This window comes from Thunnus maccoyii, chromosome 3 (genome assembly GCF_910596095.1).
Source record: "Thunnus maccoyii chromosome 3, fThuMac1.1, whole genome shotgun sequence".
Classification (NCBI taxonomy): Eukaryota; Metazoa; Chordata; class Actinopteri; order Scombriformes; family Scombridae; genus Thunnus; species Thunnus maccoyii.
The window spans coordinates 23,347,263-23,375,251 of NC_056535.1; the positions used below are offsets into that span (position 1 = coordinate 23,347,263).

General features: G+C 38.5%; 3 protein-coding genes across 3 annotated transcripts; all 3 read left to right on the forward strand.

The window, feature by feature from the left end:
* Positions 1-158: 158 nt before the first annotated feature.
* shisa4 (shisa family member 4) lies at positions 159-9,378 on the forward strand. The gene is made up of 5 exons (XM_042407719.1): positions 159-434; positions 3,063-3,240; positions 5,281-5,417; positions 5,511-5,702; positions 8,030-9,378. Exons 1-5 carry the CDS (start codon positions 350-352, stop codon positions 8,068-8,070), a joined length of 633 nt encoding a protein of 210 aa, XP_042263653.1. The 5' UTR covers positions 159-349; the 3' UTR covers positions 8,071-9,378.
* Positions 9,379-11,101: 1,723 nt separating this feature from the next.
* lmod1b (leiomodin 1b (smooth muscle)) lies at positions 11,102-16,077 on the forward strand. The gene is made up of 3 exons (XM_042406493.1): positions 11,102-11,692; positions 12,953-14,722; positions 14,811-16,077. Exons 1-3 carry the CDS (start codon positions 11,405-11,407, stop codon positions 14,835-14,837), a joined length of 2,085 nt encoding a protein of 694 aa, XP_042262427.1. The 5' UTR covers positions 11,102-11,404; the 3' UTR covers positions 14,838-16,077.
* A 3,432-nt stretch (positions 16,078-19,509) lies between these two features.
* Positions 19,510-27,002, forward strand: timm17a (translocase of inner mitochondrial membrane 17 homolog A (yeast)). Its single transcript, XM_042401011.1, has 6 exons — positions 19,510-19,613; positions 22,009-22,108; positions 23,037-23,100; positions 23,833-23,961; positions 24,782-24,892; positions 26,070-27,002. Exons 1-6 carry the CDS (start codon positions 19,588-19,590, stop codon positions 26,144-26,146), a joined length of 507 nt encoding a protein of 168 aa, XP_042256945.1. The 5' UTR covers positions 19,510-19,587; the 3' UTR covers positions 26,147-27,002.
* The last annotated feature ends 987 nt before the right edge of the window (positions 27,003-27,989 follow it).

Genomic DNA, 27,989 nt, shown 5'->3' on the forward strand with positions numbered 1-27,989 from the left:
AAAACAATTAATGGGCAGATTAATCGATAATGAAAATATCTGTTAATTGCAACCCTGGATGTGTGTTTAATATTTCGCTATTCAAGACAGACTTGAAACATTATGAACCTGTTTTTTTTTTTTATTCCGACGTTTCAAGCGGTCTGTGAACGCATCACCCTGCTGGTCCCGGGTGAGCAGCGTCACAGCCGCGATGTGTCATTTCGACGGATAAATTACCGACCGTCAGACCCGTCCCGTCTCCCGTGCAAGGATAATGTCTGAGGGCGACCGTTAGTCAGATTATTGTTAGTCCACAGCTGCTCTTTTTTAATATTGTTCTCGCCCGGCTTGATTTTTTTTTTTTTGGATGAGGATGATGCTTCCGACGGGCAACATGTCTGTTATCTCGTCGGCTTTGTGGCTGCTCACTGTCGTCCTCTGCACTTCTCAGGGTAAGATTATGGCTCTCCATCCAGGCCGCGCCGCTAGCTAACGGTTACGGTTTAACGGTTGAGCCCCTTTTGTGTTGTTCTGCCCTCTTGCACGGCCGTTATTTATCAGTTAACACAAGACTCTGTCAGTCCCCGCATCTCCCCGCATCCTCAACATGATATCACGCTGCTTTCCTGGCTGTTTACCTGCGGGGTGCTTTTAACCTCGATGTTTCTTTCAGGCCTGTAAACTCAAACCGTCCAAACATTTAGCTGTTTGTCTATCTAACGTTAGTGAGCCATTGTGTCTTCTTTCTGTGAGCCAGTCTAACGGGTTTTTATATTTGTTTAAAGCATTTGTTATTTAAATATGAAGAAAAAAATCGCCTTGCTAGCTTGCAATTTACACCACAATAGTTCAACAGCCCAGCCCGAATAATTCAAGCGTTTGTACTGTAAATTATATGATAACACCGTGTTTTTGTTGACATTTTAGCACCAAGTTTGCTCAAATCATCATTGCATGGCAACATATAAAGTTAAGCATTATGCTATATCATCACAACAAGTGTTTCCATCTCAGTTTACATTATAGTTGTTGTCCCAGCGTATTTATTGAATCGTCATTAAAAGGCTAGATATCAGTGAGACAAACTACTTTCAGGTTTTCAAGTATGTGTTAAAACAACAGTCAGGTGCCCAAATGGACACTGAAACAGGTTTTTCTTGCTATAGTCCTGATCATACTGACCATTAGAAGATCACTTCATAATGCATTTACAATGTAAGTGATGGGAGACAAAATCCACAGTCTTCCTTCTGTGCAAAAACGTATTTAAAAGTTTATTTGAAACTAATATGAAGCTTCAGCCGTCCAAATGAGTCAAATCAAGTGCTAAAGTTCCTCTTTTTGTTACTATACTTCCAATGCAGCTCAAGAGGGAAACACTGAGGAAACACAAAGAGGGAAATTGTTGCTAAAAATACTTTAAACGTGGCAGAAATCCACTTGATATGACTAACTCAGACTGCTGAAGCCTCATATAAGCTTCAAATAAACTTTTAGATGCATTTTTGCAACAAAAAAAAAAAAAGACTATGTGGGCACTGTGGATTTTGGCCCTCATCACTTACACTGAAAGTGAATTTTGAAGGAGATCTTTTAATAGCCAGTATGAACAGGAGGAGTGATTACAGCGAGGAAAACCTCTTTCGCTGTTGATATCAGCACCGGATATCACCAGTGAACCTATCTTTTCAGGCTTGCTGCATGCAGCAGTGTTAACAACTTAACTAAGCAACACTATCAGCAGAGATAAAATGTTTTTTCAATATCAGAGTGCAAGATGAGTATTGTGGATACCGGCAGTCAAAAGGTCATCATCCAAAATTAGTCTTAAGAGGTTCAGGAGCCAAGTTTATACCGATCTTGGCTCGACACTGCACTAAAGATATCCTTTAATGGAGCTTCTCTCAGTTTAATATACTTAAAAAAATCAGTTCAACAAGGAAAAGCAGCTCTCTGACTTTAATTATGTTTTATTTACATACAGTATACACTCAGATTGTATAGTTCAAGATACTCTGAGGAAAACTCATATTTAATGTAAAAGGTGGTGTGACTTTAAGCAGCCTGTTGCGTCCAGGCTGTAATTTCGTGAGCCTTAAATTCCACATTGTGGGAAACAGAATTATATGGACTCTCTACACCTAAATTTAGGGGTTTATATGTGTTTGTGCTTATGAAAGACGGCATATCTTTCTCAACCGCTATGTGAACCACAGTCTCCATAGAGCCATAACATCACAGGTTTGAGTCTTATTACTCCACGTGTTCATGTGTTGATTAGATTTTACTAAAAAAAAACATTCAAATGAATTAGAGCTACAACCATCAGTCGATTAATAATAGATAATAAATTTGATTGTTGAGGTCACAAGTGTCAAACTTTTGATGCAACCAGGTGTTCACATGTGATCATTTGCTGCTTTTCCTCGTCCTACATCACAGTAAATTGAATCTTTTGGGGTTTTGTGTTGTTAATCGGACAAAACAAGAAATTTGTTGATGTCACCTCGGGGTGTAGGAACTTTTTTTTTTTACTGTTGACTGATGTTTTATAGACCAAACAGTCAATTTATAGAAAAAATAAATGGCATATTAACTAATAATAATTTACAAAAGTGTTGGTTGCACTGTTTTCTATTTCTGACAAGTCCTCTAAATCTCCTGAGTACTTTGCTTGAGCCCTAATCAGTTTTCAACCTCTGTCTCAGGGAACTGTTGAATAATCCATTCCAACTGTGTTTGGCCTGGAATAAGAAACATGTAAAAAAATAAAAAAAAAGAAGAGTTCAAAATAAATATTTGTTTTCTCCTGAAGGCAGAACAAAGCGCTATCTGTAAGTGAGCAGTCAAGAAATGTCTCACTGTGAAAATGTGTGACCAGAACAGAAACAACAGCATGTCTGTATGACTGAGAGACACAAAAATAGAAAATGGATTTCTGCGGCAAAGACTCTGAAACCCGACGTGCCGCTTCTTTCATTCTTCCTCTCTCCCGGCGTCCTTCTTTTCTTCGCCCCCTCTGATCATCGACCCCTGTAGTGTCATCTCGCCTCACACTTTGTGTTGCTCTTGCTTCGCAGTGAGCGGGAATGAGGACTGTCTGTGGTACGTGGATAAAAACGGCACCTGGCACAATGGCTTCGACTGCCCTCTCATCACCTTCTGCTGTGGGAACTGCCACCGGCGCTACTGCTGCCTGGACGCCTTCAAGATGATCACAGAGCGGGAGCAGAAACGCTGCATGCTCTTCCAGTTCAGGTGCGGACAGCAGCGGGGTTTTCATTTAATTACTTGACACCGAGTGTTAGTGTTTGTTTTCATAATTCAAGGCTATGAATCATTTATCTTTGATTTCCATAAAGCAGACGGATACTTTGGTATTAAAGATATTTGGTCCACACACGTCTATGAACATAAATCCAAAAGTACACTGTATATTCTACACAGACTTTACTACTTTGTCTCTTAAAATAATGTATTTGAATACCTATTTTATGTGCTGTAGGGACATTATTTTTATCATTTTACTAAAGCTGAAACAACCAGGTGATTAATGGATATGTTGATCAATAGAAAATTAATCTGCAACAATGATAATCATTGAATTGTTAAAGTCAATTATCAAGCAAAAATATCAAACATTCTCAGGTATTAGCTTCTCTATTGTGAGGATTTGATGCTTTTCTCTTAGTTATATAATTGTAAATTTAATCTCTTTTTGTTTTGTACTGTTGTTTTTGGGATAAAACAAGCTATCTGATCACTTTGGGCTCTGACATGACATTTGTGTCATTTTCCTACTATTTTCTGAAGTTTTATAGGCAAAACTATTAGTTTAGATCAGGCCAGCATTTTACTAAAGGCAAATGATCAAAGAAATGACAAAATATTGTGAAATATAGTAATAATAAGTAATAATGTGTGATAAATGTACTGTAACAGCTGAAGTGATTGATTCTCATAAAACAGCAGAATGGATTGTGTGACAAAATAACCTGAACTCCCCAAGGTCCCTTTGCAAGCTTTATTGAAATTTTCAGCTGCCTCTCATAGTCTTCATCAGCTCCGGTGTCATCACGTCACCTATTATAACTGTGGAACTTGTATAGCCGTGAGCTTGCTCCATTTGCAGATGAAAACCAGGAGAGGCTGTTGAAAGTCCCAAAAGACGCTAATAAGTGGGCCTTGAGATTATTTTGACACAAATACAGTCAAAGTAAAGCATGAAAACTATACTTTTTTTTGATAATTTACTTTAAATCTCAACACTTGACTTTGTATTAATTATGATGAATTATGATTTTTGTTTTATTGTATCCATAATACATTAAGACTAAAGACAATCCAATCAAATCCAAATTATACTTTGTACATTATACATACATCTACCATACACATGAAAAAGCATAAAAAAATAAAAGGTATAACATAAACCATCTATAAATACTAATAATCACAAATAAGGTGATGATATGAGGAAGATTTGTAAATAATAATGATAATAATAAGTGTAGTGGGTTAAAGTTTGTCTGCGTTAACAGCGGTAATATTGTATATGTAAATATTAAAGTTATATCACTTGATGGTAGTTGAATTATGGACTGATAATGTAATGAACAAGATGATATAAATGTGAAGAAAAATATTGTATAAACACATAAAGAAAGAGTCAAGACACTCTCACACGGGCCTGTTAACATTAGCTGCGTTTGACTAAATGACTCTGCTTTGCTCCCCACGGTGTAATACCTTCTCATTAGTTGTTCTATCACATCAGCTATCTGTGCGCTCAGTGTTTTTTAGTACAGGAATCCCCTGTGAGAGATCATGATAATGCCGGAATAAGCAAGCTTATACCTGAGAGGCTTCTACATGGCAGTTCTCCTCTGCAGCACTGGAAACCATCCATCACTATACACTACCGAGCTGACAACCTGCAGCTTATTAAGCCCGATGGGAGATCAGATCAGTGGGCGGCGGAGGCTGAGCTGAAACTGAGGACTTTGTAGCTTCACCAAGACTGTGAGATAATCGAGTCTGGTAGAGGGAGAGATGCTGCGTGTCGGTGATGAATTCAGATGTGATTTCAGGGTCAGTCTATGGTTAAGCAACATGTCTGAATCAATAACTGCTTCACATCACAGCCCCTCTCTACTTTAATCTTCTCTAAAGCGAGTTGCAGTCAGCAAGATGTGAAGCGGGAGGAACAACATGAGGCTAGATGATCAAAGTAAGAACGGGGAAAAGCTTTGTAACTTAAATCCTCTCCTCTCCTCTCTCTTCGTTCTCTCCTCTCAGCCCCACTACTTTAGCCGGCATCGCCTCCTCCGTTCTCCTGTTTGTGGCGATCATTGCGACTATGGTCTGTTGCTTCATGTGCTCTTGTTGTTACCTCTACCAGAGAAGGCAGCAGAGGGGCAGGACACCTTACGATGGTAAAAACCTTCACTCTTTTACCTCAAGCTTGTCCACACAACCATACAATTGTGGTTTCCCTTCACAACAGTCTGTACTCTTCTGACCCACAGCCCAGCAGATCCCCATGGCCAGCTACCCAGTGGAGCCCATGTACGATGCTTATGGAAAACCACTAGGACCCACTGAGTATCCGCACGCAGCTTATCCAATGGCGCCGCAGTACCCCGGCATGCCCCCACAGTACCCGATGATGCAGCCCGGACCTTATCCTCCACACCCGATGGATCCTGCATACAGCCAGGGTAAGCCCAAAGAGTTGTGCTGTAAAGCTTTCTGGCCTTGATATTAAGTCCAAATTATGTTGATAATGTGTTTGAGAGACATATTTTTATTAATGACACATATTTTTGGTAACCTCTCAATTCACTCACGCGGCCAATAAGTAACTACTAAACTAAGAGGATCTATTCATGATATATTATCCTTTGGATTTGAAATCCAGAGAGAATAATGGCTTGAATTTAAGGTGTTTTAGCTGCTTTTTTTGGTAATATATTTTTTATCATTATTTTACATTTCATCAAACAGTAGATAGTACAAACAATGCAGTCCACACATTTCATCATTCCCCCCACCAAAGGCCACAAAAAACCCTAAAACAGCGCTTCAGTTGTTTACAATTAGCTAAAATTATGTCTTTACAAAAAGTCCATTAAACAATATTTCTTAAAACTAAATATCAACTCTTTTTTTGCATTTTGCATTTTTCAAATACAAGATAAAAGATGACCAGAATTCATAAAAAGTATGTCCACAGTTTTTGTTTTCCAATGAAAACTTCTCTAGGGGAAGAAAATAAGATATTAATGAATTCAAAGATGGAGCAGCCCTTTCTTTCCATCACAACAAAATACATTTTCTTGCAAAATAAGTGGACAAAAACATCTGTCATTTGTGCATCTGATGGAACAGAAAGTTTATATTTTGATAAATACAGCTGTCTACACAGGCTGCGTAACTGGTTGCAATTATCTTGCGCTTTATGCACATAACCAGAACTGTACCTGAACACAACCTGTTATAGCCATTTTTTAGTTTAAAATGAATATGATTGTGTAGCCTATGAATTATTGTATATATGAGTTAGAATTGCTATATTAGTTATGTGTAGAATATAATTTGATATAGCTATCTTTGATTGCCTTTGGCCGAGAGGCGTTATTGTTTGGGCAGGTGACTGAACAGCAATCATATACTCACCTGGTCATGGCGGTGAGTGAGTCAGTCTGGCAGTGTCGGACGAGTTGAGGCTGTGGTTCAATGCCAATTTTGACCACTTTATAGCAATTCAATCCAAATTTTAGTTATTTTTTCGTTATCTTTTGAGTTTAATTGGAATTCTGGAGCTAGAGTTTACCAAGAAATTCATGTGATTAGAATGAAAGGTCTCCCAGAGGATGAAGCTGTTCTGTTAATTATCTTCTAGTGAAAAGTTGTCTTTTCCTCTATCACCATTATATCAAACTTTACACTTTTACTCCTGCTTCAAGGCTTTAGGCTGTTGCACCAGCTGTGTGTAAGTTCAGTCACAGCACAGTATGGAGTTAAACTATAACTTAGCAAAAACAGGCTGCACCATTAAGTTAGTTAAGATATAACTTATAATGTACACCTTCCTTAAGCCAGTGTTTAGTCATTCTTTATTAACTGTTGTCATTTATATATATATATATATATATATATATATATATATCCCTTATATATCCCTTCACATGTATGATGACATGCACACGCTGCATCATGCTATTCAGTTACTGTTACTTTGATTAGACAAATGCACACATGACATTTTATGCTGCATTCACTTGATGTGGAAATTGTCGCCACCCCTTGGTAGCTTGTGATAAAAACTCATCCCAGTAGACACACAGTCGTCTCATCAAGACGTACGTCTTCCAGTGACTTTTATTGATGTGGTTATAATTTATGTGTGAGACATTGTCCTCACCTTACTAAAAAACATCAAAGTAGTTATAATGGAAGTGATAGATAAATAATGGTTGAATTATAATAAGGTATTGTAAGTTAGATTATATATTATTTTACCAATATTATACACTACTCTTAATGTTATTATTACTACATATATAATGATATTACTATTATTATTTGTCTTTTTAGTTAAAAAAGTCAATTGTAGGTGATTTCAGTCAGTGGCTTTCTCACTCAAATATCATTAATGCTGAAACAGCCTCACTCTCTGTGTGTTTTGATTACAGTGGACTTAATGAAGCTATAACATCAGTACAGTTTAGTGTGAAGTCGTTATGACATCGTGGTTTCTGTTGACTTTACACTCAGATTTAGAATCAAACTTGTGTTCAGTTGTTGCAACAGGCTGCTACTTTGTTCCCGTGTCTCTGTCCAGATCTGGACTCCCTGAATCTTTAAAGGTTCCCCTAAAGAAAACAATCAACAGTATTTGGACATATATCATGATCAATAAACTGTTCCCAAAGATGCAATGAAGCTTCATTTCATTTTGCTTCTTTTGTGATCTCATAAATATTGATTGTTATCAGAATCCCTGAAGTAAATTGACTGTAATATTTTTTATTTTATTTTTCAGCCCCTCCACCTTACTCTCCACCTCAGTATCCTGGTCATTGATGGGCTCGTCTACAAACACACACACACACACACACACACACACACACACACACACACACACACACACACACATACACAGAGTGGGAAACGACAGCAACAGAGGGAAATGACTGTTTCAAAAGGAGAAGGCAGCACCACTCTCTCTCTCTCTCTCTCTCTCTCACACACACACACACATACTCAAACACTTTTACACACACACACACACACACACACATACTAATAAACACTACAATTTGACTAGCAGTGGTTCGCCTGTGAAAGCTAACAGGAGGCACTTTAAGGGGTTTTATTTTTGTGTTTTTGTCCTACTTTTCCGGAGGATTTACATAAGTCACATTGTGTTCCCACGACCCGACGCCTGATTGCTCCCGGCGGGTTTCACAGAGGGTGTCGCACACATCCCCAAAGTGAGGAGGTATCCGGCCACCGTCTCGACACTGCGCTGCCACTTCACGCTCACCTCAGTGACAGGGTGTCACCTGACGACAAGGCTCATTACCTCGAGGAAGAGGAGTCGGAAGGGATTTACAAAAATGATAACAGACTCCCTCTTTATTTATTAAAGGGAAAAATACTTCCTCACTTTTGTTAAATTTGAATAAATTGATAACTGCCTGAAGCTACATTCCAGGTCAACTTGATCCATATTTTCCAAATACATGATGTCTTCATCTGTATTTGATGTTTCTTTTGTAATGTGGTGGAGGCTAAAGGAAGGCGTGTTTTTTACTCAATTATAAGGTGTAACTGGATCGTAGGCAGTGTGAAGCTGTCTTAATATCGCTGCAATGGCTAAATGGATTTTATGATTCTCCTCGTAAGAAGCCTTTAGTCGCCTCTTCGTCTATTCTTTTTCTTATCTGACTCGACTTGTAGTACATAAGCTGCATTATTCTAATGTAACATCTCAAACATCAGCATGCTACCCAGTCAAACATCTGTCTTCTCCTACTTCTTTTCCAGTTTTAAATGAATTAAAACTCTTGATTAATCCTAATGTGCCAGGTAGGATGTTTTTACCGTGGAATTCATGTTAAATGTTTTATTTCTTGTAACATATCAGGTCAGGGGAGCTGCAGGTCATGCTGCTTGATTAAAACAAAATGTCCCGCCTTACAATAATTAACCATGAAGAGAGAGAGAGAGAAAAAAAAAGAGATTAACTATTTAAATAAATATTTTGTAAATCTGTTCTTCAACTGAATATTTTATGATATTGTAACATTTTAAAACTGTATTGTTGTAACATAAGATATGATGTTTTAAGCATTTTGGCATCTTTCCATTTGGTATTTATTATTATTATTATTATTATTATTATTGAGGTTACCTTTTACTGTGAACGGGTTCTTCTCACCTTCTGGACAAGCTACAAAGCCAAAAATCACTACGATTCAAAAAGTAGATTTTGTTGACCTCTCTTTAAAGGAATAGTTAAGACATTTTGGGAAATATACATATTTGCTTTCATGCGGAGAGTGAAATATGTAGGCTATATTTAAGGTACAGAAGTGAGAATGGTATCGATCTTCTCTTCTAACAATATATTTATGCATTTCCCAAAATGTTGAACTATTACTTTAATTTTCACTTCCAGATTTTGGTTCCAGTGAGGTCAGAGCCTGTAACCTGTATATTTATCTGTAACTGGGTCTAGTATAGCATCTGGGACAGAAAGTAACAGCCCTTTGTACCCTTTGTAAGATGTCTGAAAGCAGGATGTTGATGTAATTGTAAATGTATTGAACATCTAATCCTCGATGTTAAATGAGGCACATAATTAGAAACACAACAAACTCGTTCCGTTGTGCTGTTCAGAGAAGCCTGGACTTTCTCAAACCTTTTCCTCGAGACTTTGCTGTATCTTGTCTCACTGCAGAACCATGCAATGAATCAGACGAGAGTTATTTCCCCCCTCGTTTACAGCATAAATGATTTGTTGAGCCTTTGTAAAGCACAAAGAGATTACTGGAATTTTCTTTGTAAGATGCTTTTCATGTAGTTTGACATACATTTGTTCAATAATGTTTCTGTCAATTTGTGCTTCTGACCAACTCCATGAGTGTGTTTAATGAAACTGACATCAGTTGCAAAATAACTTGTCTAGATATGGCTTTTTTTGTCTGTTGTCATATGGATGGTATGACATTGTAATATAAAGTGAGTGAAAAGTTTTTATTTCTATTAACATAAAATTTAACTTTGGAATGTAAAAACAGATTTGTCTGCTGTGTCTTATTTTATTTTTTAATGGAGATGGATGTTCCCAAGAAATATAATTATGCAACATTTAAAAGGGGGTCAGTGTGTGTTGACATCATTTTGACCACTAGATGTCCATATTTACCTCCAAAGAAGGTTAAATATGTTAGATGAATTCATGCTCATAAAATATTAACATATATTTACACTCCAGCCTGTACAACATTTGATTGTATAGTTTGCCTCACAACTGTAACATTTACATTTTTATATATTGAAAAATTATACAGTCCACCTGCACATATACACATATTTATATATGTTATAAGTCTTATTTTTACTGTTATTCTAATTATTATTCCTTATTGTACACTAGACATTAAGTTCAGCCTCAACACTACACCACCCTGCATTTCACTGCACATGTAAAATGAGCTTGTGACATAAAAACTCTGATTTGCTTCTAACAAATAATGTTTCCCCCTAAATCATGTTGTAAAAACAAAACTACATGTTTTAATTCAACTCCCCCCCCAAAAAAAGATGGGAATGTGTTTCTTTAAGAAACCACAAAATAGGAAAAAATCTTGTGGCGTAAAATCTAATATGAAATTCTTAGCTGTTAAAATTAGAATCATTACTTAATAAATCATCAGGGACTCAGTATAAAGATGAATTGTGTAATAGGAAGTCTGTGTAACTCTGCTCTGGCATCTCTGTAAACTTCAGCCCTTCCCATTACCTTTAAAGGAGTGTGTACCCTGAACTAAATATGGACATGCACTTTCACAGGATTTCGAAGAATGTCCCAGCCTCACAGTCCATTTTGATGATGCGAGCCTCTTGCAGTTCGTCACTGGTACCCCCTCACTGCAAGACCGTGAGTCTAGCCTCTTTGCACCAGGATTGATGCCTCTGGTGGCTTTTTGGTGAGCAGGACGCGGCAGGACAGCAGGACATCAGCTTTGGCTTATGGGAATACTCAACCTCTTACCATAGGAGAGAAATTACACAATAATCTGGTTTACAATTAAGGAATACGCTGCACTAACACCATCAGCACCTCCAAAGAAATCAAATTCTTCTGTTCTCCACGGGCGTAGCCTTTACCCAAGAATTTTAGGCAACTATGTCCAGGAGAAAGGTGAGAGGCCTGACCCGTACGGGTCGTCAGGTCAGTGAGGACCCAGACCTGGACAACCTGCTGTCCACCCTCTCCCCCGAGGAGATGGAGGAGCTGGAGAAGGACATGGAGAAAGTGCCAGACATCAACCCAGAGGATGGGAAGGTCATCGTCCAAGGGGAGAGCCAATCTGCGCAGCCACCAACAAGCAACAATGTCCAGGATGCTAAACGGGACGCCCAACGGGAGAGTGGAACAAAAGGGCGGCTCAGTCAGAGGGAACAGTCATTTGAGGTATGATGGTGAATCCTTAAATTGATTCTGCTTTAGTGGCACCTATGAGTGCGTTTGTAGTGAACCTGAAGCACAATCTGTATGTTTTTAAGACCCTTCACTGTCTTAAAATGTTTATATTTGAGCTCCTTCCAGCAGCTTTTGTTAAAAATGCAGATAAGAAACATTAGAAGAGTTTATAAAATCTAAAACAATGTACGTGTGATAGAACCAGCATTACGTAACACTCACTGTCCCGAGGTATTCTAATGATAGCTTCATGTGCTGTTTTCTTTAATTGTGCTTGAAGCAAACAGCCAACTGGACCTCATGCACCCTGAGTCCATCAACTCATAAATAGTCGTCCCCAGAGTTGTCCTGTGTGCCAGGAAAAATATTGTTTTCCCCTCTGAGACCTGCTTGCTCACATCCATTTCACATTCTTAACCATCCTCTTACAAGCGGAGAAACATGCTGGCATTTCTGTTATTCCTATGACATGCCATAAAAGTTTTTTCATCAATGCATTCTGACACAGAGCCCTCCTCCGCTGAGTGTCAGGGAACCAGATTTCTAGCAGTTTCTGTGTTTAAAGGAGAGGCACTTCAGTCGATGGAGCTGCGGCCCTGTGGAGCTTCTTAATCCCGGCCTGATGGAATTCCTTGGTTGATTGCTCCTACGCTCACTGCCTTTTAAGGATACATCTGCCAGGGCCACGGCCTCACACAGCAAAACAGATGGAGACTCACAAATCAAACACTTAGCAAGCTACCCGCTGCAAATGTATCCCTGTGCTATAAAAGATGGCTCCTTGTCCTTTTGCTGACTGTAAACACACATGCCATATTGTGTCAGACAGGCTGTGTGTGTTTACAGTGGGCAGATGGATGGAGAGCTGTCTTACAGTAGAGGAATACAGTAATTGAACAAATATTTGCTTGGATTAGTGTTATATCATATGGTACATGGCTTACAATATATACTGTATGACTGTAAGAGCAGGTTCTGCTTCACTTTATAATGTATTTACTGTATATCCAATATAAATCCAAAATTCTGAGACTTTAAAGAGGTCTTTAAATTCTGCAAGATAGCAGCCTTTTGCTGTATCTGCTGTGATGTATTTTGGTTTATGGCACTATTTTCTCTTCTGTACAAGAAGCTTTGATTAAAATAACCCTATAATTGTTTGCTTTTGGTACTAGCATATATTTAGCTGCTTTACTTCCTAACAAAATGGCTGATGTCTTCCATATCACTCTCATATTTGTCCTCCTGCAGGGTGAGCAAAAGAAGGAGAGCCGGAAGCAGGAATACCTGAGGAAGATGGGCCTGAGCCAGGAGGGGAATGACGACGTGAAAGTAGGGTTACGTAGACAAGCTAGTATGTCAAGTGAAAAAGATATCAAGGCAGACGACAGGAAAAGCAAAGGTCCCGAATCTTTGAAAGAGGAGCGAAGTCGGCTTTCAAGTCGATTCAGGAAGCAGGAGAGCAAAGAGATTGACGTGAAAGAGGGGACCAGTGAAAAAGAGAAACGAAGCGAGGACAATAAGCTAAGAGACAGAAGAGAAGACAGGGAGAGCACAGGTAGCAAAACAAAGGATATGATCTCCAAGTTACAGGACAAAAAGGACGACAGCAGAGAGAAGGAGAGGAAAGAGGACTGCAGGAGAAAAGATGACAGCAAAACCAAAGACATTATCTCAAAGCTACGAGAAAAGAGTGAAAAGGAGGTCGGCAAGGAAAAGGAGAGAAGATCAGAGAACTTCAGGACACAAGGACTCGTCTCTAAAATGTTGGAGAAGCAGAGCAAAGTACAAGAAGTCCAGGCTCCGGAGAGTAAACCAGAGGAGAAGAAACCTAAAGCAGATGAGAAAAAAGCTGAAGATAAAACCAAGCCTGAAATCAAACTCGAGCGACAGCCGTCCATGAAGGGTAACGTGCAAGTGAAACACGACAAGGCAGAAAAAAGAACAGACAGAGAAGAGCTGGTTAACCACAGTGACCATGTGAAAGAGAAGGACAAGAAGATAAGCACAGAGAAGAAAGTAGAGGAGAAAAAGGAAAAAGAGGATGGGAAAGGAAAAGTTAAAAAAGTCGAAGAAAAAGAGAAAGTTGGCAACTGCGTGGCCAAAAACACTCCAAACAGCAAGAAAGCAGAAGAAGAGGAGGACGAAGACTCGAGCATGTTTGATGAGCTGATGGCGCAGGTTCGAAGCAATGACCCCTCGCTGACTGAGCTCAATGTCAACAACTCAGAGGTCATCAAGACGAAAACGCTCATCGAGTTTGCAGAGGCTTTGCACAAAAACACTCATGTTAAGAGCTTCGCTTTGGCGAACTGCCGAGCGGATGACCACGTGGCTTACGCCATCGCTGGCACGCTGCGTAGCAACAAGACCATCACCAGTATCAACCTTGACTCCAACCATCTCACCGGCAAGGGCATCCTGTCTCTCATCCAGTCGCTGCAACACAACTCCACACTCACCGAGCTCCGTTTCCAAAACCAGCGTCACATCTGTGGCGGGAAAACCGAGATGGAGATGATCAAGATTCTAAAAGATAACACCACCTTGCTGAAACTGGGCTACCACTTCGAGTTAGCCGGGCCCAGAATGACCACAACGAACATACTGAGTCGCAACATGGACCGGCAGAGACAGAAGCGCCTGCAGGAGCAGAAGCAGGCCCAGGCCAACGGGGAGAAGAAGGGGACACTGGAGGTGCCCAAGACGGGCGGAGGAGGATCTCTAAGAAGCTCACCCAAAGTCTCCCCCAAAGTTTCTCCCATACCCTCACCCATGCCTTCGCCGAAACTGACTCCCAAAAGAGGAGCTGGAGGTCCGGCTCCACCACCACCTCCACCTCCTCCTGGGGGTGGACCTCCACCTCCTCCCCCTCCCATGCTGAATGTGGATAGCTTGAGGAACTCTCTGACTCCGGTGTCGCAGAGGAAGCTGGATGGAAAAAGCCCAGGTGCTAGTAAGAACTCAAGGGACCAACTGCTTGCCTCAATCAGAGGAAGCAACATGAAACAACTCAAGAAGGTACGTAAGATGAGTTTCTAGATAGATTTGCTCAGCCAAAGTGCATTCAGACATACTTACATTTTATTTCCTCCCCTCCCCAACACAGGTGCCGGTGCCAAAGTGGTTGCAGTAATATTTCCTGTTGGAATATAAAGTGAAAAAAGAAGAAAGAGGGAGAACAGACATCTCGCCACAGGTTTTCACAGAGATAAACTCTACAATCCCGTCAGATGTGGTCAAAGCGCTGCGCTGTGGGACGGACAGATGGAGAAGATGAATCATAAGATGCCCATCGGTTGGATGACAAGTCCTCACTATGAGTTCTCCCCTCAAACACTGGACCAAAAGGACTCTGTGGAGAATGAGTATCGTAGGGGTCTCTATTAGCTGACTGCAGAGAGTGTGTTGAGTTTGTGATTGTTTGTCTTCAGTTCATATTGACGCTTTGCTGGTTATTTGCACTAGGTGATATGAAGCCGATCATATAACATGTTGGCTTGTGTATGCAGCTGAATGTGAGCATGGTGGGAGTGTATGATGAGCTTTAATAAGAGATTCAAATAACTCTTTATAAAATTCTAATATACAAAAGTCTATCAATTATATAGTGGACATTAATTTGACCATTTATTTATTTGTGGAGAGGGAATCCACTCCGTACTTGTCAGTTGTAAATCTGCTCAAACTGGGAATTCTGAAATGGCGAAAATATCAGGGAATAAACAAACATGGCGGCCTGACTTAAGAAAAATCACATTATCTGGGTAAAGAAAAGACAAAAGGTCAAGGTGGTCTTTGATTGTGCGTCTCATTTTCAAATCTCAAGACATCTCAGGCAGAGTTTAAAGGATTGGAAAGCAGCCCAGAGGAATCCTGGTGCATGACGAAAGAGTTTTAGCATGAAAATAATTGCATAATACTTTTTTTTTTTTAATCAGGAAGTGCAAATGGCTGTCCTTTGGTATCTGACGTTATATTTTGTGCAGAATAATTCTAGCCTGGGTGTTTGAATATCTTACATAACTTTTATGTAATACATCTACATGTCTTAACCTTGGGGATTTGGAAAACCATTACTGGCTTTTATCAACCCTCCTGTTGATTTGCGCCGTACTTTTAAGTGAATGTCATTTCAAAGCAATTTAATGTGATAAAAAAAAAAATCAGAGTGGCACTCTGCTGATAATGATGTGTTTTGTGTAATGAAGGATTCTCTGTCATATTTGATTACACATGCCTTTCTTACAGAGCCTGTATGTCTTCAATAAAAGACTCTGGTATGTTTGCAATGACAAGTCACAAGTGTGATGTGATGTTGTGCCTGGCTGATATGTACAGTATATGGAAAATGAAATACAACTAATTTTAAAATCGAAACCCTTTTGCAATATTTTTTTAATATGATAAATCAAGGAATGTGTGTATTAAAATCTGCTGTCATTTGTTATATGTGTTATATGAAATCTCCGTAATCAGGTATTTCCATTTCACTTCAGCTCTATCTGTCTCATAATAGTGACGCACAATATATACAGATCCATATATAGATATGTATCCGTAGCTAACAACCAACCTGCAGCATAAACAATATCTCCAGATTTAAAGGACAGGATTTGCACTCTAATCCTACTGCGTGTGACTCCTGACAACTTATTTAGATTGATTTCAAGACCATCACTGCACACGTCTGTGCTTATGCATCCAGCAATGACGGATATTTACACTATCTGTTGCTCTTTACATAACATGTTTAAGGCTGCAGGAAAACAGTGTGAGCTGTGTAGTGTTCACCCACCAGCTGGCGAGGCAGCCATCATCCTGGGTGTGCAGAGGAGAAGAGGGGAACAGCAGCAACAGGCCAGTTTATGTCTCCATCGCCCTGCCTCAGCCTCTGCATCCATGAAATGCCTATATTTGGTCATTTCTCAATGAAGGCTTGCTCTGCAATTCATTCCTTTCTCGTTCCTAATAATGGGCCGCTGGCCAGCGGTCTGTCTCTCTCGGCTGTAGCTGCTCTGCTGACCAGCAGCACTGATCTGATGGAGGAAAAAGAGGGGAAGGAATGAAAATGTTGAGATTACTGGTTGGTCAGTGCCAACAAAGGGGATCTGAGGAGAAAATGGTTGTCATTTGTAGGCTCACTCACTCACTCATAACTGCACCTGCTGCAATCACACTTTGTTCTTCGTTCTCTGTATTATTATTTTTATTCTGTCGTCAGCTGTACTTAACAAGTTCCACACACTTACAGCTAGAAACACGGTCCCAGCTCTAACATACTGAGCATGTTTCCACAATGTGTGCTATTACTTGTATTTTCTAGAATATTCTAGTGACTTTATATACATTTTTAAAATATTAAAATTTATAATGGCAGTCTATTGGAGGAATGATAGGCCTCAGTTGGAAAGTTCAGAAACTCTCTGTAACTTTGAGACTCACATGCTCGGATGTACGTTGGCCTACAGACAACGTTCAAACTTTAAAACGTTCAGCAAACTTTCAATATTCAAAGTTGTGTTCTGTGTTGTGATGCCATGTGAAGTTTTGGAGCAATTTAAGTCAAATGTCAGAGCTTTCACAGCAGTTTTCAGATCTTATCAGTGTGTGATGTAATCAGGCACAGGCTGAAGCAGCCATTTTTTAGACCAGAAAAAAAAATTCTAAACATGTCTCACTTCCACACTTTTAACTCTTCAAGCACATATCATACCTCAAAATGTTGCCACAACCCTCCTCTCTTTCAAAATGTAAATATATTTCTCATAGCAGTTATAGTTTTTGAGATCTAAACCTTAATTGATGGGAGAGCACTGTTATGCTCTCATTGACTGCAGTGCAATCTTCAGGTGTTGCCTCCTGTGTCTTAAACTTACAGATTCTCTCTTCCTTCAAACACTGTGTACACACATTATTCATTTTCATCTTCAGCTAATCCTACTGCCAGTTAAGATGTACAAATCTCTGAGCTACAAGCTTTAGTTTTAGACAAATCAATTTCTCCTCAACAAAATGAGAACTTTTTCTTAACATGTCAGTGGTAGCCTGCTGGCTCAGTGGTTTAAGCACTGTTATTGTGGTCAACTTCCCATGAGATTAAGGTTGTGGGTGAGATCCCTGCGTCTGGCACCACTGCTCTTTTTGAGGAAATGCAGACAGAGAGACACACAGCTGGTCCACTCAACCGATTGATACTCTATGTCTCCCTTTTAACTGTAAGTATATTCAAACCCTCAGGTTTCATTCACAATTCAGAACTGCTTCAGTCTCATGCATGCATGCACGCAGGAGTTTGTGTGCACATATATCAATTAAACTATTCAATGTAATTATACCAAACCTTATAATTTCCAGAATACCATAATTTGACGTTGTGTTTGGTATAAAAACCTTAAATTATGTAAAAACATAAAACACTATTACATGTGTGTTGAATGTTTTATTTACTATCCAAAACACAAACCACTCCAAAAATCACACTCAAAACTGAGCATGGTGTGCCATATAACAAATAAAAAATACATTAAAATGTGCACAAACAGCAGTATTCAACAGTTTTAGTTGTAAGCTATCTATTACCAGTGACACTTTGTAACATTGTCTTTAGGGGAGACTGGCATTAAGAAAGACTAAGAGCCTCAGCTTAGAGGGACTGATCCGGTTTCTTCTCTCTGTTATTTAGTAATAGATTGGAAATGAAACAGGTAAATCAAAGAGAAAACAACACAGCACAGCTACAACTATATTATTATTATTGCTAAATCACTGTTATTATGCTGTTGCACCTCAACTCTGGAACAGCCTCTCATAAAGTGTCAAAGAAACCTTAATAAGCGCACACGTTTAAAAAGCATCTTTATACTTTTTAATGTTATGCATTGTCTACTGTGTCTCATTTATTCCTTCTTTTTCTATTCTTCCTCCTGTAAAGCACTTTTAAAGATCCCCTCCAGACATGTATTAAGATATATAAAAAATACTCTGCTTGGAACAATAATTTGTGTCTGCATCTTTTGTGTCCGTCTCCCTCATTAAAAAATGCCAGAAGCTATGAATATGCAAATATATTTATTTTTAAAGGTTAACTGTTGGACTCAAGCTGTCTCCTACTTGACTGTAAAGTCCATTCTCAGAGTATGTGCACTGGAAACTTCAAGTTTCCACATCATACTCGTGTAAGTTGAATAATGAACCAGGATTGGCTTCCAAACTAGTTGTGATGTCACAAATCCTGCCCGTCCCTTAAAATAAGATTTTCAATGAGCACAGAGAAACTGTTGAATTTAAGCAGATGAATGTGGAAACAGACTTCCAGTGTGAAACTCTGAACATATATCTCTCAGTATGGTGAAGCTCAAACATCCAACTGAAGGATTAAGAACAAAAACATATTTTTGAGTGGAAGTGGACTTTAACTTCTTCTTCTGCTTGCTTATGTAATAAAGATATGACAGACTGATAAACTTTATGACTTAGTTAACTGTCTGTAAAGTGTGCCTCATTTGACAACCCAGGTTTAACTCCCTCCCCCTCAAACCGGGTATGCCTATCCTGATATTGGACCCTCAAGGCCAACTGAACCACTGATGTTGACAAATAAACCAGCTGGTGAGTACGGGGTCTTTGAAGTCCCAAAAAACACTTTTACGGGATAACAAAATAACAAGCAGTTATTTTGTAACAACATTTGGGGTAGATCCAATTATTGTACTCCCACATAATGAACTATTTTCACAATATAACATCTTAGTTCCTCAAAATTACAACTTATTTAATGCAGGTAGCGTTTGGCTCTGGTGAAATACGCCTTTAAGACGCCGCGTGCTATCGTTACGTCAGGTTGTCGATAAGCCTGACGTCAGAGGGAACACCGAAAGAACAAAATGGAGGAATATGCCAGAGAACCATGGTGAGTCCTATGACCAAAAAATATATACCTTTATTAAGCTGTTTTGCTCATACATGTCAGTGTTTCTCTTCAAAATAACTAGCATGATACGTGTGTCTAATTGTTTTTATTTTACGTTACATGACCTACCCGGAAAACCTCCAAACCCGGCTGGTTAGCAAGCGTTAGCAGAGATGCTAACATTACATATCCTTGCATTGGCAGTGTGTGCTAGCATTACACCGTTGTTGCTAAATCACGTTGTTAGTGACCTTGTCGGTTTATTCACCCACATGTCATCACATTTAGTTGAATGACTTCAGTCACCGAGTCTGTACAAGGTGGTATGTTGTGCCCAGTGTGTGTAAAGAGACATAGCGGCACTTTTAGCTGTTCAGTAGAAGAAATGTAGAGTTAAGAATGATGCTTTAGCATTAAGGTGAGCTAACGTTAGCTCGGTTATGTTATCTGCCGGTGAAGGCTGAGGGTTGTACAACATCTGGAGAGCGGTACCTCGACTCAAGTCCAACAATGACAAGTGTCCATTTAGAGTTAAACCTGTTGATTTTGTTTAGGATTAGGGTCGGGTGAAGGGTCACGTTTTGGTCATAAAATATCACAAATGTAATGTGGCGCACCTTTTTAAAATTTTAACTTACCGAGAAGCAAAATAACGTTACTTTTAATACAGTGTGAAATGTAACTTTTGATACCGATCTTTATGAACAATGACCGTTAAAGCCGCCACATATAGTCCAACTGACATAAAGACAACATTCAACAAAAAACGAAACAAACAAACAACCGACATGCCTCTGACCTATTCCAAATGCACAAAAGTCTCAACTTGTCAGGCAAGTCTACGAGTACACGCTGGAAACACTATTTGCGAATCAGTTATTCAAATGTATTTTCATGTGTTGATCACAAAACTTAAACATATTATTTAGCAAGTATTCTATTGTTATGAATCTACAGGATTATCAACACGTTTGTGGCCACAGTCTTGTAGTGCAGTATGCTGATCCTGGATCAAATAGTACATACTGTACTAACCTGGCAATAGAAGGACTTTTGATGTATGGAAGTATGGAAATTAGTTTCTGCAGTACTTTTAGCAGTTTAGCCTCTGGAATAAATGAATATTAAACTTTTCTCTCCCGTTTACTTTTTGTTGAGTATGTGTCCACAATGTGGTGATGACCTCAGGTGACACATTTGAGGTCATAAAGAGTAAAGCAATGATGGTTCTGTTTAAAATCCCCCTCCACTCAAAAATGTTTTGCTTATTGTCACTATGATGTTTGAGCTTCACTGAGCAGAAAAATGTATGTGCAGAGTTTGACACTGGAGGACTGTTTTCTTCTGCTGAAGCTTCTCTGTCCTTATTGGGTCTATGAGCACGATCTGCGGCATCACAACTAGTTTGGAGGCTAATCAAACATCCAGTGATCATGTGGAAACCTGAAGCCTCTAGTGCACATACACAAGAATGAACTTTTCAGTGGAGAAGGAAACATCTTTTGGCCAGCAGTTAAACAGGTTGAACAGTTAAATAGGTTTAATTTTAAGATTTTTAATGAGGTAATTGTATTATTTTCTTAGGAAAAAACATTATTAGACACATATCAAGCAGAGTTCGTGACATGTCTGAAAAGGAAGAAGCCCTTAAAGTAAACAGGGAGGTCAGATATCTTTGTCTTCATGTTACCTATTATATAATAGGGAGAGAGATACAGTGTATTGCTGGATGATAATGACAACTACTTGTTGATTTACTTTGATATGATCATACTGTGTTTTCAAAGTCCCATTGTCCAAGTTAAAGATTACAAGTAAACTGTAAAAAAAAAAAAAAAAAAAAGTTTCTGGTTTTCATGTCTTTTGGGTTTTTTCTGATGTAATGCATAACAATGGAACAGAGCTCATTGCATTGATGATAAATTAGATTGAAGACATGTAATTTTGCACATTTTCTTCATAGTAATGTTGTAAGCAACCATATCGAGCAGCTTTTAAACCAACAACAATACTGAAATACTGATATGCATTTTCTATGCCAATTACTGTACACTTTGTTTTAATACATACATATGTATGATGTTTCATTTTATATTTGGTGAGAGATGTGGCAACTTGTGTAGGAGTGTATTTGCATTTCTCAGAGGTCTGCTCTTCACTGTTTGTACACTCGGAATTTGAAATCTAAGTTCTTGTATTCAGATTAACGATAATAAATGAGTTCCTCTACAGTCACCCTTGGTCTTATAAACTTGGTCATCCATACAAATGGATATCACACATAGCAAGACTGTACCTGCAGAGTGATCTCAGAGATGATGTTGATAGTATGTGTAAATGTAATTTCATTCTATTTACAGTATGTGATAATGACCTTTTGTTAATGTGCTTTTAGTCCCTGGAGGATTGTGGACGACTGTGGGGGTGCGTTCACCATGGGAGCTATTGGAGGAGGAATATTCCAGGCAGTGAAAGGCTTCAGAAATGCACCCTCAGTAAGTTCAGTCATGACATTGAAACTTGTCATTTCCCTCAGTTAAACACAACTATTATAACATCCTTTTACAAATCATACTACAAACAACATGAGACTGGCTTGACACCTGCACCGAGAAAGCACTATACCATGTTTTATTATTGTCCGATGATTCGTGGCACAGTAAACTCTTTGTGTCTTTGTCAGTGTTTTGCACCATCTACAGCTAAATTACACAATAACATTTCTACACTGCAGGGAATAATCAATGACTTTTATCGGCGTCTATTGTCAGCCAGTTCTTTTTGTGTATTTTCTGTCCTTCCACCATGCAGAAATTTAGTTAAGCTTAAAATATAAGTTTTAGTACCAATAACAAGTTTGAATTTTGATGCTTAATACCTTCTCCAAAAAAGAGGTAACATTATAAAAATGTTCTCAAATTTGTCATAGATGAGGGTCTAATTGAGGACCACACACAAGAATATATCTACCATCTATAGAATAGGTTATTGCATATGATATGTTTTGGAATAATATGCACAGAAAAATAAACAAAAACAGCTTTTATCACTGATTTTAATGCACTCGATGCTTGTTGTGGTTGTTACAATCACTCAAGTGCAAATGTGTCCTACATGAGCTTAAACATATGCATGAATAACACTCTATGACAGCTGTCAGTGCTTGTCTTTAACAGAAAATGGTGTTTTAACACTAATAGAGTTGGAATATACAGTACACATTTAAAAACTTGTTTTTTGGTATAGTCCACTCTAGTAGTGTGTATCTTTTCAGTGCTTTACCTGGTTATAATCTGCAACTTTTGGGATTTTTAATTTTGTCAAGAGTTAGATATCAGGTAGATATCACAAGGTAGATATCACTAGTTTACAGTGAATTTCCACTGATCTGTGTTTTTCTTTTTTTGTTGCTGTATCTTGCAGGGTATGAGCCACAGAATGAGAGGCAGCATGACTGCCATCAAGACCAGAGCCCCACAGCTTGGAGGTAAAAACAGAATATGCATAATATAAATATTATCTGACTTAAAGTGAGACTTTACCCAGATATATCTTTTTTAATTAACAAATACTCACCATCTGTTGGCTGGAAAGGTCACTGCAAAAACGTTTGTTCCCACCTTGCCAAGGACAGTTGCCAAGGACAATGGACAGTTTTCAAGTCAAGTCAATTTTGTTTATATAGCGCCAAATCACAACAGAAGTTATCTCAGGGCATTTTTCACATAGAGTAGGTTTAGACCGTACTCTTTATTTTACAAAGACCCAGCATTCCCCCATGAGCAAGCACTTGGCGACAGCGGCAAGGAAAAACTCCCCTTTAACGGGAAGAAACCTCGAGCAGAACCGGGCTCTAGGTGGGCGGCCATCTGCCTTGACCAGTTGGGTTGAGAGAGAAAGAAGAAGAGAGAAAGAGGAGAGAGACACAGAGAAGCAGAGATTAGCACAGTTTTGTGCTCAATATGTTGCAAACAGTCATGATTTAATCAAAATATGGCTAAATATACCACTTTCAAAGCCTTTCTTGAGGCTGTGACCCACATCACCTTTGGAATCCATAACCTTCATAAAAAACATGAATCCAAGCCAACTACTCTTCATGAAGGAAGAAATGACAAATGTTTTACAGGCACCATGAAAGCCTACAGTTGATACTGAAGAGAGTGCACAGTGTGTCTTGACTGTTTCTTATTCTGTGAATCCTCTTTTTGTGTTGCAGGTAGTTTTGCAGTATGGGGAGGCCTCTTCTCCATGATTGACTGTGGTTTAGTAAAAGTGCGAGGGAAGGAGGATCCCTGGAACTCAATTACAAGTGGGGCCATGACAGGTGCTATCCTCGCTGCAAGAAGTGAGTAAGCTTAGAAGAAGTTGGCAAATGACAGTCAACAGATAAACACATGCATACCTCATGCAAACAGAAAACCATCTTGCTATCTTACTCTGTACCAAAACTCTACAGAGTGCACAAGGAGGCATCAGTAAGACTATTCACTGTGTGGCTGCAGTTGAGTAAAGCTCTGATATGAGTTACGATATGTTTTTTTAGGCATGTTATTAGAGAGCTGGCATCTCTTTTTCTACTGTGCCTAAAGGTTGAATCAACTTAACTTTTCAGAGAGGCACTGTGCTCATCAATGTTGGCTGGTTGATGTTTATAGTTTTTGATATACAAATTGCGCAGTATTATATATAAAATCAGTCCCTTCAATTATAAGTGCCACATTAATAATAAAGCCTCTGGTGGATATTTTCATAGGGAATTTCCTACTTTAGTGAATCCTCATCCCTTAAACACAGTTATGGCCAGATGTTTAAAGAAAACATCTGATGTCACCTGTTGGACCGTAGTCACGAGTTATTTTGGTCTACAGCTTATTTTAGACAAATGACAATAAAAGTGTCAACAGGATGTGATGTTGTGATGCATCACGTCCTGTTGTGGACGTGATGCATCATTGACTAGAGATTTACTAAAATAGATTCAGTTCAGCCAGTTAGCAGATTTACTGTGATAAATTAGAGGAATTGGAGTTTTCATGTATAGCTAATGGGCTTCATGTGAGGTCTCAAATGTCCACATTTATTAATTTCAACAAACCTACAATTAAAGGCCCTACACACCTGGACTTGTTGTACTAATATATTACAATATCTACTGTTCTCTGCAGATGGACCAGTGGCCATGGTAGGCTCTGCAGCCATGGGAGGCATTCTGCTGGCATTGATAGAGGGCGCTGGAATCTTGCTCACTAGGTTTGCCTCTTCACAGTTCCCAACTGGTGAGTGATATTTGAAGGTTGAGTCATCAAATTGACAGATATAATATTGAAAGATAATACAGTAAAATGATTTAGTATGTTATAATTTTGATTTCAACACCAGCTATTAATATTAAGTCAATCTGACTCACTCAATGTGGATAAAGAAACACACATTTTAACAAAAGGTGGATATACTCAGAGTATAATGTTAACTACCAGACTGGGTTTAACATGGAGTATAAACACCAGGTGTAATAAGTGTGTGTCTACTTTTCTACAAACTGAGACAAAGTCTTTATCTGGACCAATATGTATTTTCAGTTTATCGATGGGCTTTAAAAAATTGCCCTATTTCATGAAATTTCAAACATTGGCATTGCAGGGTTTTTGCTTGACAAAGATGACGGTAAAAAGTAAATCACACCAGACTCTTGTCTTTTATGAAAGACATTTTGACACAGGAGAAAAAGCACAGGTGTAATCAATAACGTTAATAACCAGTGAGTTCTTTTGAGGACACTTGGGTCACACAACTGAGTCGTCGTTAATGATGTTGGTTAAACCTGTTCTTCCTGCCATACAAGACAAAATGTCTGTTCAATACTAATTCTATACTACATAATAATTACATACAATATGTCCCAGTATTCTTCAGTAGTACAGTAATCATCTTTTATCTTTGAGTATACTTATTTTTTTATACATTTATATATTTTTGGGGTTGGGTTTATGTCTTTTTATTATAGCAACAATAGAGAGATGACAGGAAACAAGGGGAGAGAGACGGAGAAGTGTGTTTAGTTGATCAATTAGTTAGTTGATCAACAAAAACTGTATCTGTAAATCTTTTAAAACAAAAATTCTAAACATTCACTGGATCAAGCTACACAAAATGTGAATATTTGCTGATTTTCTTGGTTGGCTTTTATGATATTTGTGTTTTGACTGTGGACCGAATGAAACATTTTATAGATCAAACAATTAATCTATTAATTGTGAAATAATCAGTAATTATTCTTAATCAATTATGAATGTAATCATTGCAGCCCTACAGTAAATATTAAAAATCTGATAAGAATTAGTATGTAAAGTGTCATTGTGACACGTTTAAGTTATACTTATTTAAACGACTAACAGCTGTTAGACTTCTGATTGGCTGTCATCTCACTCTGAGGTTTTTTTTTTCTCTCTTTAGGACCCCAGTTTGCAGAGGAACCTGCCCCTGCTGCCATGCCCACCCCTTCCTTTGGAGACTACAGGCAATATCAGTGAGAGGACTCCCAACTTCTTATCCACTAGGCCTTTTTGAATTCTTTGCTGAAGTTACAAAGAAGAAACGGAGATGCGTTAATACCACACATCAAACAATAGCAGCTGCACCCAACTCTATAGACTGTGTCAAAGAAATGAAGGACAAAATACATCTTCATTCTCCTTCTTTCAAGAGCCATGTACAGATCTGCCTTTTGCCATTCTCAGCCTTGTCATGTGCACCTGTTTCACCTAACATCGGTCAAATACAGATATGTGGTGAGATGTGTTGTTTGATATTTGTGGGCTCGTAAGGGATGAGGTGTGTTTTTTCTATTTTGTTCATATACAGTATGTACTTACAAGTAGCCCTACAAGTGTGAGTTAAAGATACATGAGCTCCGGATAATGTTGAATTTAGCAAAAACACATGTCACACATGGAACGTAATGAATTATACTTATATATAAGTATGATACTTATGTGTATATACAGTAAAAACTTTCCGCTTGTATTAACTTACATTATTAGTCTTGGTTTTGCCATAAATGTCACCTGCTTGGGCTGGCCGCTGCATTTCATTTTATTCACTTATGAAGGCAATCATCTATCAGATACAAACCTATTCCTGGGATATTAGTTTGTTTTAAAGTGATTTATTTATTTTAGATTGTAAAGAGTTGTACCAGATTGCTCTATTTTATGTGACTGTGCTTTTACATTCAACACCGAGACGTGGAAAAAGGCTGCTAATGAATAAGGATGGCATAGGCAGTACAAATGAATGGAGAAACTCAAGCAAGGGGTTGATGCATACTGTATTAAATCTGTACAACAGATTGTACTATAATACAATAAAAGAAAGTTGTAAAATGTCTTTTTATAGTGCTATGAATACATTTATACCATTAATTCTGGCCCACATTGTTAAACATACAGTGAGAAGGAGTTTACTTTTATTTTTTTCACTGTTTTTTTTTTTTTTTTTTTTAAGCCATGATGCCTGAGCAGGATCACTCATTCCCCACTAGAGGGTAGTCCTCACATAGATATTCACACCAGCATTGCTCTCATTTCTTTGCCCCAAATTGTGCAACTAGGTCTCTTAGGATGTGTTTACAAAAGACACATAAGGGAGCACTTTGCTCTCACATTCTTGTATGTCTGTGTCACTGTTTTCTCTTTGAAGCCAACGAGTAGCTACAGGTGAAGGACACTGGATGAATTAAGTAGGTTGGACCTTGATGCAACTTCTACATCACTGCTTTGATATGTGAGGTCAGGGATTGTTCATTTCAAGGCAGAGTAGACTTTAGACTTGATACTTGACTTACATCACTAGAAGGAGGCTTTTACTCCCTAAAGACTTGAGATTTGAAAGCAAAATCATTCAAATCCCAAGTTTTGACTTGGTAACCCAGAACAATTAAATTTAGGAAATCATCAACAGGCCTTGCATGACCACACTTTGAATATGTATGTATGTATTATATGTATTATTAGCTCTAGAGCTGCGACTAATGGTTGTTTTCCTTGTTGATTTATGATTTGGTCAATGGATTGCCAGAAAATTGTGGAAAACACCCGTCACAATTTCCCAGACCCCAAGTTGACATTTTTAAATGGCTTGTTTTGTCTGACCAAGAGTCCAAAACCACAAAATATTCAGTACTGTAACAGAGAATGTAAAAAAAACAGCAAATATTCACATTTAATAAGCTGGAACCAATGAATCTTTGGCATTTTTGCTTGTAAAAGAACTTATCAACATTGTCTACAGATTGAAAGGACTTGGTCTCCGTCATATACAACAATGAACAGCTTTTTGTAGGAAATGAACAAATGATGTGTCATTAATAGTTAG

What these genes read in the sequence shown, in the direction of transcription:
- lmod1b (XM_042406493.1), top strand. Translation starts at nt 11,405, where the DNA reads ATGTCCAGGAGAAAGGTGAGAGGCCTGACCCGTACGGGTCGTCAGGTC. An exon ending in AGAGGGAACAGTCATTTGAG is followed by an intron (nt 11,693 to 12,952) that starts GTATGATGGTGA and finishes GTCCTCCTGCAG; the next exon opens with GGTGAGCAAAAGAAGGAGAG. An exon ending in ACATGAAACAACTCAAGAAG is followed by an intron (nt 14,723 to 14,810) that starts GTACGTAAGATG and finishes TCCCCAACACAG; the next exon opens with GTGCCGGTGCCAAAGTGGTT.
- timm17a (XM_042401011.1), top strand. Translation starts at nt 19,588, where the DNA reads ATGGAGGAATATGCCAGAGAACCATG. An exon ending in GAATATGCCAGAGAACCATG is followed by an intron (nt 19,614 to 22,008) that starts GTGAGTCCTATG and finishes ATGTGCTTTTAG; the next exon opens with TCCCTGGAGGATTGTGGACG. An exon ending in CTCTTCACAGTTCCCAACTG is followed by an intron (nt 24,893 to 26,069) that starts GTGAGTGATATT and finishes TTCTCTCTTTAG; the next exon opens with GACCCCAGTTTGCAGAGGAA.
- shisa4 (XM_042407719.1), top strand. Translation starts at nt 350, where the DNA reads ATGAGGATGATGCTTCCGACGGGCAACATGTCTGTTATCTCGTCGGCT. An exon ending in CGTCCTCTGCACTTCTCAGG is followed by an intron (nt 435 to 3,062) that starts GTAAGATTATGG and finishes CTTGCTTCGCAG; the next exon opens with TGAGCGGGAATGAGGACTGT. An exon ending in GGGCAGGACACCTTACGATG is followed by an intron (nt 5,418 to 5,510) that starts GTAAAAACCTTC and finishes TCTGACCCACAG; the next exon opens with CCCAGCAGATCCCCATGGCC.